Consider the following 15,100-nt stretch of genomic DNA (forward strand, 5'->3'; position numbering starts at 1 on the left):
TCGTTGTGTAGTAGTGTATCAAACACGCGACAGTCCTGCAAATGAATTGCATGCTGTGTGGCCAAATGTTTCTGCATATTGGAGGTAGTTCCCCCCTTTGACGAAATGGAACTTTTACAAGTGTTGCAAGTGACTGTATTGTCGTCTTTTCGTGGAAAATGTAACCAAACTTTAGATCGCTTCTGCCTCGATGCCATGTTTGCTGCGTTCTAAACCAAAACAACGCAGCGTGTGTGTGTGACGTCATGACACGTTAGCAACGAGAGGAACCGATAAGTGGAATTGTTAAGCCGGCATGCTAACGGTTCAAAGGAATCGATTCCCATCCCTATCCCTATCCCTAACCTTACCCGTATTCCACCTCAATAGCTGCAAATGTGTTTTGCAATTCAATATGAACCCAATAAGTACATTGTACTTATTTTTTGATGTAAGAACATAGTAGTTAAGGCCACTTAATATAAAGTGGGACCTAAAATTCTCTAACAATGTGCTATCTTCAAGTGCAAGGTGTCATTTTTTTTTTTTTAGAAAACAAATGGCTTTCAATAAATTACAGTTATTGACCATTAATATGTATGGTGAGTTTGTAAATAGAATTTAAATAGATAAAACAAGAATAATTTTTCTTTAACTCCTTTCTTTAAAATGTACAAAAGTTTAGAGCAGAGTGATGGTATTACTTAGTTGTGTAAAAGAGTTACATTTGTATATCTTCAACAGGGAAAACAAAGTGTGTAACAGCAAGAGTCAGTCCAGATCAACACCTACAACTGAAAAAATGAATAATCTATTCCCAAGACTTCACCTGGAGGACAATAATCTCAATAAGATGAGCCCTGCTGATGTTCTCCAGATAACTGAACATTCCTTACAATCCCTTGAGTCTTGTGCTGAAGAGGAGCTGATTCAGACTTTCATACAAAAAATATTGATGATGAACTACAGAGCAAGATATGTCACTGTTAAAGAGACCAATAAAAATGATCACACACAACAAGATAAAGACGCATCTGAAGCAGAGTGTGATATTTTTAAGGATATTCACAAAAATGACCATTTATCTAACAAAGCAAGAAGCCAATCTGAGCAAATTCATCCGATGGATATTCAGATGGCCGTGTTTCATTGTGCTGATCGTTTCCTGAAGCAGCTAATCATCACTAAACTGTCCCAGTGTCAGTACGCCCTGCCTCTGCTTGTTCCTGATCCACTCACACAACAGATTGAGTTTCCTCTCTGGACATTCAGACAAATCAACAAGAGCTGGAAGATCAGAAAAACCAATAATGAGACCATCAGTCAAACCCAGCCGATCTACAAGACAGAAACTCCAATGGTGTTTTTCTTCAGGTTTGGCTCTGTGAACTCATCCAAGTCTCAGCTGATGAACAGTCTGATTAATGAGAGACACAATACGTTCTGTCCAGGCAGCAGCAGAACCAGAGTCCTGATGGATGGAGTGGTGGAGATTGCCTGGTTCTTCCCCTCTGGGAAAAACACAGATAAATTCAGTGACTGTGTTGCATTCTGTAATCTACATGGTGATGCAGGAGACCATGAGAAACAGCTGCAGATCCTCACTGAAATGGCCTCAGTCAATGTTGTTCTTCTACCACGACTGGACAAGAATGACAGAAGTGCAACAGTAATCCAAAAACTGTACAAGGACAGAAAGCCACTCATTTGTCTTTTTACTGAAGATGAATCTGCTTCAACTGAGATGCAGAAAGGAAAATACAAAATTGGTCTGAATGGCAGAAATCAGTCAGAAGTATTTGAAGAACTCAGAAGAGCTATAAATGGTTGTCTCAAAGAATCATCTTCCACTTTCAGACTTGAAGATGTGTCTAAACACTCAGACATCAGAGTAGATGAAGAATATGATAAAGAGTGCAGGAGAGGAAGAGCAGCAGCACAGCAGATGATGAGTTTACTGGAGAAGAAAGATCTGACAAAAATCAAAGACTCATTTCTGCCTCATCAGGGGAAACTGTGGCATCAGTGGAGTCAGATGAACAAAGAACTACATCGACCTCAAGGAGATGATATAGAAATGGAAATTAGTAGAAAACGCACTCAAATGATGGACATCCGTAAAGAGCAACATAAATTGGTCCTCAGTGAGCTTATGAAGCTCTTTATTAAGGAAATGAACTCAGAGGACGAACATGAAAGGAAGTTTTTCCTTAACTGGCTTGGAAATCTCCTGGATGAACATACATCAGCTGATCTTTCTGTTTTACATGATTCATATAATAAAATGTGGTCAGCAGTTGTAAAATTGAAAGAGAGTCATGCTGAACCTGATAAACTCAAAGTTGAACAAGCAAAACTTGAGAAAAAGTCTGAGGAGCTTGAAGCTGCAACTTTTGGTTTGGAGCACATCATGAGAGAGATCGGTCAGATCTATGAATCATGTTCATCTGTGCAGAAGAACAAGAAAGACCTGGAGCCTGACTTCTCTTCTCTCCCGAGTCTGGCAGCAGAGATGATGATCTCTGGATTTCCACTGGAGCTGATGGATGGAGATGCTGCTCATGTTCCTGTAATCTGGATCTCTGCTGTTCTAGATGAACTCATCCAGAAACTGGGAGACCAGAGAGTCTTTGTGCTGTCAGTTTTAGGGATTCAGAGCTCTGGGAAATCCACCATGCTGAATGCCATGTTTGGACTCCAGTTTGCCGTCAGTGCTGGCAGGTGCACCAAAGGAGCTTTCATGCAGCTGGTCAAAGTTTCAGATGAGATGAAAACACAGATGAACTCTGACTATATTCTGGTTGTTGATACTGAGGGTCTTCGTGCTCTAGAACTGGCTGGAAGATCAACAAGAGATCATGACAATGAATTGGCCACATTTGTTGTTGGTCTTGCAAATCTGACATTGATCAACATCTTTGGAGAAAACCCGTCTGAGATGCAGGACATTCTTCAGATTGTTGTTCAGGCCTTCATGAGGATGAAGAAGGTCAGACTGAATCCCAGATGTATGTTTGTGCATCAGAATGTTTCAGATGTCACAGCTGGAGAGAAAAACATGGAGGGAAGGAAACGACTGCAGGAGAAGTTGGATGAGATGACAAAACTTGCTGCTAAAGAGGAAGACTGTGCTGCAGAAAGTTTCAGTGATGTCATTACGTTTGATGTTCAGAATGATGTGATGTATTTTGCTCAGTTCTGGGAGGGCAGCCCACCCATGGCACCACCAAACCCAAACTACTGTGAGAATATTCAAGAACTAAAGGAATCAATTATGTCTCATGCCTCAAAATCACATGGAATAATGCTGAAAGAATTGAAAGATCGTGTTAAAGATCTCTGGGAGGCTTTAATGAATGAACGATTCATCTTCAGTTTCAAAAATTCTCTGGGGATTTCAGCCTACAGGAAACTGGAGACCGAATACAACAAGTGGTCCTGGAGGCTTCGTAGTGCCATGATGGAAACTGAGAACAAGCTCCACAACCAAATAGAAAATAAAGCAATTCATGAGGTAAAGGAAACTGATCTTCATAGAGAACTGAAGAAGACAAGTGAAGAAGTGAAAAAATCAATGTCAGAATTCTTTGAGAAAGACACATATGCAGATATACTGATTCAGTGGAAAACATCATTTGAAATCAAAATCAAAGACCTTCAGAAAAGCATTGTGGGAGAAACAAAGAGGAAATTAAATGAGATTCTTAAGCACAGAGAACTGAGGGAAAAGTTTGATGCTCAGAAGACACATCATGAAAACACTCTCTATGAAAAGAGCAAAGAACTTGCCTTAAAACTCAAAGACAAAGCAAATGATGAAGAAACACTGAAGAAAGAGTTTGATTTGTTTTGGGAACAGAGTGTGAAGAAGATCATCAGTGACACTCCTCCAATCAAAGACACTGATATAATGAGAGATATGAAAGAGACTCTCAGTGACATCAATGAGGGACATCTCTTTCTAGACCAGGAAAAAGAGAACAGGGATATTATATCTGTGCCAAGTTATTCTGAATATGTTGTTTTTAAAAAGTCCAAAAAAGGAAAGATTACAGAGACTCTAAAAAGCACATTTGGATTCAACTCGGATCAAATTCTTTCTCCAGAAGATGAAGCTCAAATAAGATCTTTAGTCACAGATGTTGCTCAGCAAACAGACAAAATGATTCAGTCATTTAACATTTCAAAATTGGGCTACAACAAAAGCTGCATTCAACTACTCACAGATTTCATCAAAGCAAAAGTAACAGAACATGAGGAAAAATCTGAGAAATACATGTTCAAAAATCAGTTCTTCATGGACTTGGTTTATTCCATCTGTAAGAGATTAAACAAGATGATCACTGACCAACATGAAAAGTTCAGGGAAGCCAATGATCCTGTAATATATATTGAGAAGAAGAGAGGAGAGTACTATAGTATTTTCCAGAAATACTGTCAAGGAGCAACATCAGCTGTCATCTTTGGTGAGATCATCTGTCAGAAACTTAAAGAGCCCATTGAGCAGAGTGTCTACAAGAAGACTGCCAGAGATCTGGCAGATGAAATGAGAACAAACTGCAAATCACTGAATGGAAACAGATCAAATCTGGAGAAACACATCCTGAAGACACTTGCTGACAAAGAGGATTTTAACAAATACATGAACTACATTCAAACTCCCAGAGATCACTTCAAGAGTTTCATCAGAGATGAAGTCAGTCAGTTCATCACTGATAAGTTCAGTGTCAGTGTTTTACCCAAAATGAAGGAAAACATTGAATGCCTTCAGCAAAAGATCATGAAAGCAGCACATGAATCTACTGAACATGTTCAAGAGAACAGAGGAGATGTGGGTTTGTGGTTAAAGACTTTCACACAGCAGATCTCAGATGTGTTGATCTTCTCTGAAAAAGACCTCAGTGGAGTGAAATATGATGATGTTGATGATTTCAGCCTCCTAGAAGATGTGATAAGAAAACAACTTACTGTTATAATGACTGACATCAGCAGTGGATTCACCACAAAGACATTTCCAGTAAAACTGGATCTCAAGTTCAGGCCAGATGAGCTTCTGATTGATCACTTCTGTCAGTGCTGTTGGGTTCAGTGTCCGTTCTGTAGATCCATCTGCACCAACACAATAGAAAACCATACTGGAGATCACAGTGTTCCTTTCCATCGTAATATTGGACTGAATGGGTGGTTTTACAAAGGAACAACAAACTTGGCTATTCAAATTTGCACATCAGCAGTAGCAAGTACTAATACATATTTTTATCCCAGTGCCTCCTCAAGTAATGCATTCCCCTGGAGAAATTATAGATCAGCAGGAGGAGTTTATGCAGTCTGGAGCATCACACCAGATCTCTCTGAACTGCCCTACTGGAAGTGGTTTGTGTGCAGATTCCAGAAAGATCTGGAAAACTATTATAAGAAAACATTCCAGGGTTATGGTAATATTCCAAATGAATGGAGACGATACTCAAAGCAGGAAGCTGTTGAGAGTTTGGATCAATACATTTAATTTGACAAATGAAATTAATATTAGGTCTCTGATTGACAGTTTGAAATGAGTTTGTTCCTCAACTCATTCAAGTGACAAATAATCTAAGAATACATTAGAGGCAAGATTTTAAAATTTAAATGGTTTTCATTTTCTTTTAAAGATTTATTCCATATTTACAACAATGAAAACTAAATGGTGTATCTATATCGTAGTTTTAAAATAGTTAATTAGATTTTTTTTATTGCCAGAAAGGTGTAGCTCTTCACCAGAAATAGTGAACTGCAGAAAAGACAGTGTATTCTCAATGATTGTGGCCAGTCTATGTCGATCTGTTGACAAAGTATCATACAACTTCTGCAGCATACAGGTGTGATGTTGGCATCATGTGTGGTATCTTATTGAAGGCTACACAGGGTTAGGGTTACTTAAATGTACTTCTGTATCCACCACTCTGTCCCCCACCAAATCACAACTACGCTACCAAAGTTAACTTTTAAATAATACAAATTTAAATAAGTTCAACTGTGTTCAATTTTCAATCAGTTTTGTGATGTTATTTCAATCTAGTGCCATTTTCATGCTTAACATTTTTTCATTAATGTTTAAAAATCACAATCAAACATAAAGTAAACATAAAGAGTTTTTTAGTGACAGACTTGTTTAAAGGCATAATGGTGATGGGAACTCAGATTACAAATATTTAACTATTACTTTATGGGAAATGCAGTTTCTTTAGATTTATGTGGCTTTCTAAAAACACTATGATGACACCCAACTTTGTTCGTTGTTGAGGACAATAACAAAATTAAAAGAAGTAATAATAATCATAATAATAATGTACTTCTGACTTATTCTCAATACAGCACTAGTCTTGAGTACCTTATTGCTTTTATAAAATGGTTACCAAACAATACAAATACTAAAGCAAAAAAAAAAAAAAAAAAAAACAGCTTGTCAACAACAGAATGTTCCTATGTGTCATCTTATGGAGATCAAATAAAAACAGACTAGAAACTGTTCTCACGTGTTGTGTCATTATTTATTTATTTATTTTTACAAACACAATATGTAATATTTCCTTTTGAAAGGACTGAAACACAGGACAAGACGCAAAGCTGTTCAGCAATGGGAAAATGGTTGTGGCTAGAAGGGATACAGCTATGTCCGAAAGTGATACAAAATATCACCATAAACAATAACTTAACAATAAATTAAATTCGCTACTTATCAGATTGTATTTTATTATGTCTACATGAATGAATGAATGAGTATTTTTATTTGAGTGTCATGTACTCATGGTGCCCAGCCCGCATGGGCTTATATGACACTATCCAGTCATTAGGAAAGATGTCCATCAGAAAAACAAACAATATAATAAGCCACAACATCCTGACATAATCACAACTAAATCACCTCATCTCAGGATACAAAGTCTTTTGTCTTAATGTCCATGCCTTCTCAACAAAGGTTACCATACAAAAAAATTAATTTTCAAATAACCAAAACATAATTTCACCTTCAGGCAGCCAAAACAGATCCAGGTTTTTCTGTTGCATCATATTATACAAATCAATTCTTAAATTGTTGTACAATGGGCAATAAAACATAAAATGAAATTCATCCTCCACCAAACATAAATCACATACAGAACATAACCTATCCTCCTCTGGGACTCTTTTAAAGCGCCCCACTTCCACCTCTAGGGGCAGCACTCCAGCTCTGAGCTGAGCACACAGAGACCTCTGTCTTCTTTCAAATTAAATTTTCCTTAAACTATACATAACTTCTTAATTTAGGCTTCCGTAGCATCTCTAATTTCCACTGTTCTTTATAAGTGTCAAATAATGTTTGTCTGATGTTGGTGATCTTGCACTGTATACCATTCAAAAACAATTGTAAATTTACTACTGAGAAGATCTCAAGGACCTCCTTGGACCAAGGATGTCTGTGAGCTCTATCCCAGTTAAACACTTTTCATTTAAGTCTTTCCTCTGGTAAACACGCAAGGCGGTTCCATAGCCTAAGGACTTCCACTCTTTGTTTGACCACACAGGGCTCCCAGCCCATGTCCCCCTCTATGGCCGCCCTAGTGGTAAACCTGTGTACTCCAAGAAAATATCTAATAGCCCTACTTTGGACCGCATTACATTCTGGAGCATCTTCAAAGCCCCATACTCCAGCAGCATAGAACAACACAGGTCTAACCACTGAATCATACAGTTTAGTAAATGTGTCAAAGCTCAGCTCAGGGCAGACCTTCATCTTATTAACCACAGCTCCAAGTGCCCTCCCAGCAGACTCTGATAACACTCGTCTGCCTTCTGAAAAATTCACATTTTCATGAAAAACAAAACCAAGATACTTATAAGTTACAGAATACATCAGTAATGTTTGTCCAAAATAAAATTCATAATCACTCTGATGTACAAAAGGCTTTCTAAAGTGAACTATTTGTGTTTTATCCCCATTAATGGCAAGTCTCCATTTATTACACCATTTATACATGATATCCAGCATCTTCTGCAGCTTTGCCTCCTCGTCAGCAACCAAAACAATGTCATCAGCATACAATAATATGCTGAGATTCAGATCATCAATGTCTACACCCAAGTTGGCTCTCTTTATTTCTTGAGCTAAGTCATTCACATAAATTGCAAATAGAGTTGGTGAAAGAACGTCTCCTTGTTTCACTCCAAATGGCGTAGGAAACCAACCTGTCCTTAGCTCATTCACCTGCACACAGGCTAGTGGGCTTGTACAGGGCTTTAATGGATTTATAAAAACGTCCACCAATATCACACATAATTAACTTATATTCCAGAAGGTCTCTGTTTATCCAATCAAAAGCTTTTTTGAAATCAACAAAACACACAAAAGTACTTCAGTCTTGCTCTCACCACTGAAGACAGAACATAAATGTGATCGATGCACGCTCTGTTTTTCCTGAATTCATTCTGCTCATTCACCAAGATTTTATTCATTTCTAGAAATTCACAAAGCCGATTGTTGAGGATGCCAGATAACACTTTATAAACTGTACTTATCAGACTGATGCCTCTGTAATTCAGGAGGACTCTTGGGTCAGCTTGGTCTATTATCCAGGATAGGCTGGATAATAGACTTAAACCACTTTGAAAACAATATTTAAATAAACAATGCAGAGTCTTTAACAACTTAGGACATTTAAGGACCTCATTAGACAGTTCATCCACACCAACCACTTTATATGGTTTAGACTTTTCAATAACAGCCTGCGCCTCCTCCACAGTAATCTCACAATTTAAGACATCATTCACGAGTTCACATATCCATATAATTAAATAGAGGAAAGTTAGGCATATTTGGCATGCTGTCCAGGGAGAGGGCTCCGAGCTCGGAATTTTTGCCTGAACCCAGAGTACTCCCCCCGGTGTGGTAAAAATAGAAAGAACTATGAGTGAGGAGAACTATGATAAAAAGGTAACGTAATGTTATTGCAACCTATCAGATTATGCTTCCAGCATATTTATGCGATATGGCCCAGCTAATCAAAATACGTAGGCCTAACTGTTAAGTCGTGTGTTAGCTGGGGGGCTTTATTAACATCTACACCCCAACCCTAAACCTTTCTACAATACAAATACAGTGTTGGTAGCAAAATGTGATAGGTAGCATTATTTGTTAAAACACCGGTCGACGTTACTCTTTTTTTTTTTTTCCTGTCGGTTCACAGATTAGCTAACCATAACATTTCAATTTGCTGTTTCTGTCAGGTCACAGTTTTTTTTTTTTTTTTCTGTCTGTTCATATCAGCATGTGTGAATGTATGTAGGCTACATTCGTTCTACCTGCGTTCCATTCGACAGGGTCCTACGCAGTGTTCATTGTTCCCTACTCCCTGAGCACGGTATCTGATGAAGTGGACTTCGCTGACAATAATCGCTCATTTGGAAACACCCTGCAAACGTCATCAAAGAAAATCAACGACGGTGTCGCGCAGATTATGATATAACATAGATATTATAATATACTTTTGAATTTAAAATTGACTCTTTACAGATTTGAAGCTGTAACTGTCATGCCATATGAAAATAAATTCTCATTTGGTTAACTGTATAAATGTTTTCTTAATCCATGATCTGGGTCTCATCTTGTGCGCTTTCTTTTCACTTGGGTAAAGTTGGTTTTATATTCGCACATTAGGACTTATGATAAATTCAGATAAATGTGCAATAAATTAATGTTTGCGAATTTTAAGCAGCGACATGATATTAACAACCAACGATTGTCAACTTACAACATTTTTCAAAGTCGATCAAAATAGGCAAGTATTGTTTTAATGGCATATTTACTTGTGAATGTCCACTGAATGTCCAATGTAGTGTGATTAACAAGACTATTGAATACGGATGTCCGAATGTGCGAATATAAAACCAACTTTACCCAAGTTTTCTTTTACACGCGCAGCCACATAGTAAACACTTCTGAGGTAAATTAATAAAATAAAAATGACAGAGCCTCAGCTGCTTTTCAACAATTTTACTTTGTCATGCCTCATACAATAAAATATGCAACTGTAACATTAATCGCCATAACCATTCATACTTTCGTTCGTATAAGAATAACAAAATGTATGAATACTCGCAACATAAATGGACACAAACGTAAATTCCTCCATCTCAGAGCCGTTTAACGGCCGTGCTCCATCGTAGTTCTGACTGGTGACGCGGTGCGCAATAACAGTTTGGTGATTTTACCTCTCTACTTCCTGTGAAGTGTTGTATCGATGTTCCCTTATTTCCTATACCGTTCGCAGTGCCCTTCGAACTGAACACGTTCGCTCCCTTCGGAATGGAATCTCACTTAAGATGGTGAAATACCCTGTGAAGTCCACTTCGCAGTCCACTTACGGTCGAATGGAACGCACCTTATGTCTCTTTGGTGTATTAAGAGAACTAACAGTTCAAAATTGTGCTTCTTAAGGTCATAAGCCAGATGGTTGAATGCTGTCCTGCTCCTTTAACAGAAGATCATGTAGCCTGTGTTCATATGTTTATCTTTCTATTATTATTTGATGTCATTGTTTGGTCTCATTTAGGCCTACACACCCTCATGCTTTCCCTGATGTATATGACTTTCTTTCTTCAGCTAAACACAAACCAGTATTTTTAGAAAATATTTAATCTCGGGGTCCATATAATGCAAGTATGCAGGACCCCCAAAGTAGACACTTTAAAAACCACATAAAGTGAACATGATAATCCACACAATCACAGTTGATTTTGTGTTAAATGTACTGCTCTGTATTTTTTTCTATTTTGCAGGTGGTCATGGAGTTCAACAGGATTTTGGGAAAGAACCTCAAGCAGGAATTCTATGAAAGCATTGATCGACACAGTATTCGTCTAATTGAGATCTTTCGATCTGAGAGAGAATGTTGGACAGCTGTTGACAACGCTTTCACAACAAACCAGGCTGAGCCCATATCCATTGTACATTTAAAACATATCACACTCACAATAAGTGGTACTATATTGGTTGTCCAATACAATCAAAATTGTTATTTGTTGGTTAGTCTTTCTTGTAGATCACTTCTTGTACATTAAAGTATTTCCTGTTTTGTTTTGTTTTTGTAAACAATAAAAAAACACTGAAATGTTATTGTTTATTTCTTCAAATTAATACAAATAATATAAATCTAAGTAGTATTATTTTTTAAATAAGACATTACTTAAATATATTTATTTCTACTTAAAATAATTTGTTTAACTTAATAGATATTTCATAAAACATATGCCAGAAAACATTAATAATGTGAACTAAAGAATTTCAGTAAAAACATCTCAGATGTAAACTTGATTTGTCTGCAGCACCACTTAAGATTTTATGTTCATGCTGTGTAAAAACAAAAATGGTTAAGTTAAATGGGTTTCCAATAGGGGTAACGAGACAGGTAGCTTACGAGACGAGATGAGACGAGACGAGACTCGAGATTTAGTTCACGAGAACGAGACAAGACAAGATTTTTACACACTATTTTTAAGAAATCCTCAATGGCGAAATACATGACTAGAAAAAATATTCTGCAGGTGTATTTGAAATGTTTTAACTAATCATCTTGTAATGAATGTCATTTCAGTTCTACTTTCTGAGTATGAATTATCATATGCAGTAAAAGACAACAATACTCAAGTACTGTAAAAGGTTTTCCACAAACTCAACTGACTGACTTCCCTCCTGTATGATTTCAGTCTCTTCAGACCTTACTGTACATGATTTATGAGCTTCTACAACTTTTGACCTCCTAACTGAACTCCTTTCCACAAACTGATCATAGAAATAAAACAGTATAAATAAAAATGGTAACACTTTACAATAAGGTCTCATTTATTAACATTAATGTATTAACCAACATCAACTAACAATGAGCAATATCTTTGCTACAGTATTTATTAATCTTTGTTTATGTTAGTTAATAAAAATAGTCATTCATTGTTAGTTCATGATAGTTCACAATGCATTAACTAAAGTTAACAAATGAAACCTTACTGTTTGTGCTTAATAAGATTAAGAGAAAACTGTTATTCATTTTTATGGTAACACTTTACAATAAGTGCAACCATAATCGCACTCTCTCAATATTCAAAGAGCAAATAAGACCAATTTTTTCTTTGATACAGAGCTAAGAGATGGTTACAACGACACTGCCCAGCCTGATATAGCTTTTATATTGGAAGATATTGAATGCGCGCTCGCGTTTACTTTCACTTTTTATTTTTTTTAATTTAAATGCGTAATGTAAACGTAGCATATTCGTCGTCACATTTTAATTTTGCGTGATCTCGTGACACAACATTTCGTCACATTTTCGTCGGGTTGGGGTGTCTCTGTCAGTGATTTAATCATAGAAATATTGTAGAACAATGTTGCCACATTCAAATAAAGGTTTTAAAATACAAATGTTGCCATATTTAAATAAGGGTTTTAAATTGTAGTTACACAAATTACTAATTACACAAGTATAAGTATATTTAAATTACTAATTAGGCCTACACAAGTATATGGTCAGCTATAATTATCAGCCTCTTACATGTCTGCATCTCGTAAACAATTAGTAGATATGCATATAAACAGCCTTTTAAGTAATAGACTAGAAAAATCATGGCTGATAAGAGGTGCAAACGTAAAAGAAAGCCGAATTGGACACAAGAACAGCTCTTACTTCTCGCCCAACTTGTGGACAAGAAGAAAGATATAATTAAAGGGAAATTTAAAGTTGGGATAACTTCAAAAACTAAAAAAGATGCGTGGGAATATATATGTGGGCAAATAAAATTACAATGACTAACAAAATGATGATAAACATCAATAATTTTGAAAATGACTCAAAGTCTACACAAAATAAGATGTTATTTTTCTCTCTCTCTCTTTCTCAGGGCCATCACTTCATTTGGCAATCATGATGATGCTCCTGCTCCCCTCCTTCCTGCCCTCCTGGCTCCTGCTGCTCTTTCTCCAGGCCCGGCTCCTGCCAGTCCTGCAGCCGCTGGTGGTGGTTCTGCTCCATCAGCATCTCTGTTGGAACAGAAATTGGAGCTCGAAATTAGTTTATTAAAGAAACAGCATAGGCTCCTTGATGCACAAGAGAGGCTTCTTCAGTTACAAGAGGAGTACTAATCTCAGAAACTAAACAATGCTTAAACACAGACAATCTCTTGAATAAAAACATTACACTAACTTATGTTTTGACTCATTTGTGTAGATGCAAGTTAAAGCTATATAATTGTAATTTAAGTACTTCTTATAGCTTGGTAACTCAAGGTCCATGTATCTATACTATTGCACTTACTAAAGCTGAAAAGTAAGTCTCTTAGTCTGTGATTCTGCTCTTATTAGCAGGATATTGTAGTTGTGATGGTTTACCCAAAGTGTATGTTGACAAACTGGTCCCTGTATGCCAGTCCACTTTGTACAGCCACTCTGCCTTCGTCAGCAGCAGCATCAACGTCGTCGTCATTGTCGTCGTCATCATCATCATCACCTTCATTCTCCTCTGGCTGTGGGATATTTTGTTGCTTGCACAGGTTGTGCAGAATGGCACAGACAGTGATGATTCTGCTTGCTTTCTCTGGAGTTAGACGGATTTCCCCATGTAGGACATGAAACCGACGTTTCATCTGCCCATTGCCCCTTTCCACAACACTTTTCTTGTGGCCTCTAAAACATAAAATGTCTTGAGTGAGACTGTGAATACATATTGAATTGTTCAATACATTTTAGGTTCCATGTGCAATTTTTTTTCAATATATTTTTTACTTAAGGTCTTTATGCGCGCTTAGAGATTTGCCCTACATAATCAGAGAGTGGCCTACTCTTTTCGTTTTGAATTATTTAATTTAAAAGTACACATTTGAAGCTTTCTATAGATATATTTCTCATGTCTGCGAGGCAGGCAGCCTAAATGCTGAGTTTCGGTTCATTTAGCCTATAAGACGCGCTCCAGTTCATGTGCAAGTGATCGCGCCCGCGCCTCCATGTCATTATAATATTTTCTGCTATATTTGCTTCTTATTTATTAAATCCAGACAATTGGTTGATAAAACATTTATTAAAATTAAGATGCAATTTTTACAAAATGAAATTCACTTAAAAAAAACAAAACAAAATTTAATGAATTGGTCAAAATCATGTCTGACCCACTCCATGTCTCCCTAAATATTTTGTGCATCGTATGATGTATTCTATCTTACTCATGCTGTTTTCTTTTCATAATCAAATAGATTAATTTAAAAAATAGTAATGAATTATTATAATTATTAGCCTATTATTAATTTATTTTTAGACATATTTAATATTGGGGGCATCCAAGTTAATTGACATATATGATATTTGAAGTAACGCAATAGTTACTTTCCCTGGTAATTATTACTTTTATAATGATGTTACTCAGTTACTATTTGTGAGAAGTAACTATAGATAATTCCCTTTAACGTGCCCAACACCGGTGACCAATATAACTATAGCTAATTTAAAAAAGAAAGCAAGTATTTTGTGAGCTTACCTGTTGTAATTTAACTGAGGTCCAGGTTGTGGGTGGATGTAAGGCGTGAGGAGCCACGTCCTGCAGGGATTGCCACTGTCCCCCAACAAGTGACATCCAGCTGGCACATGATGACTCTCAAACAGCAGCCTCAAGCCACTCTCCTGTAGGATCCACAAATCATGTGTTGCGCCTGGCCACTTGGCGACAATGTCTAAAATAGTGTAGCTAGCATCAAAAACTATCTGAGTGTTAATGCTGTGGATTTTTTTTCTATTTACATATGCATGCTCATCTTCTGATGGTGCAATAATTCGGACATGTGTCCCATCTATAACACCAACTACACCGGGAAGTCCAGCTATGGCCATGAAGTGGGCTTTGTTTCTTTGTTTTTGTGCATTTATTGTCTGATGCAATATTCTGCTGACGGATGGCTGAGATATGTGTAGTTCGTCCGCGCTGCATAGCTGCATTTTCCCTGTGGCTAGGTAGTGCAGAGTTGTTAAAACTTTGATCTCCAGTGTTATGGGGTTATTTCTGTTTGTCGGTGAAGTGACTGACCAGCTCGACAACAGTCATAATACCTCCGCGATTAAGGCATACCTTTTTAA

At 37.1% G+C, this 15,100-nt stretch overlaps 2 protein-coding genes across 2 annotated transcripts; one reads left to right on the forward strand and one right to left on the reverse strand.

The window, feature by feature from the left end:
* The first annotated feature begins 721 nt into the window (after positions 1 to 721).
* LOC125264864 (interferon-induced very large GTPase 1-like) lies at positions 722 to 6,469 on the forward strand. The gene has a single exon (XM_048184655.1). The coding sequence runs from the start codon at positions 782 to 784 to the stop codon at positions 5,483 to 5,485; it is 4,704 nt and encodes a 1,567-aa protein (XP_048040612.1). The 5' UTR covers positions 722 to 781; the 3' UTR covers positions 5,486 to 6,469.
* Positions 6,470 to 12,887: 6,418 nt separating this feature from the next.
* Positions 12,888 to 14,866, reverse strand: LOC125264034 (putative nuclease HARBI1). Its single transcript, XM_048183283.1, has 3 exons — positions 14,508 to 14,866; positions 13,431 to 13,663; positions 12,888 to 13,021 (listed from the first exon to the last, which is right to left on the reverse strand). The coding sequence occupies exons 1-3, from the start codon at positions 14,855 to 14,857 to the stop codon at positions 12,888 to 12,890; spliced, it is 717 nt and encodes a 238-aa protein (XP_048039240.1). The 5' UTR covers positions 14,858 to 14,866.
* Positions 14,867 to 15,100: the final 234 nt, after the last annotated feature.

The sequence above is a fragment of the Megalobrama amblycephala genome, linkage group LG3 (genome assembly GCF_018812025.1).
Source record: "Megalobrama amblycephala isolate DHTTF-2021 linkage group LG3, ASM1881202v1, whole genome shotgun sequence".
Lineage (NCBI taxonomy): Eukaryota > Metazoa > Chordata > Actinopteri > Cypriniformes > Xenocyprididae > Megalobrama > Megalobrama amblycephala.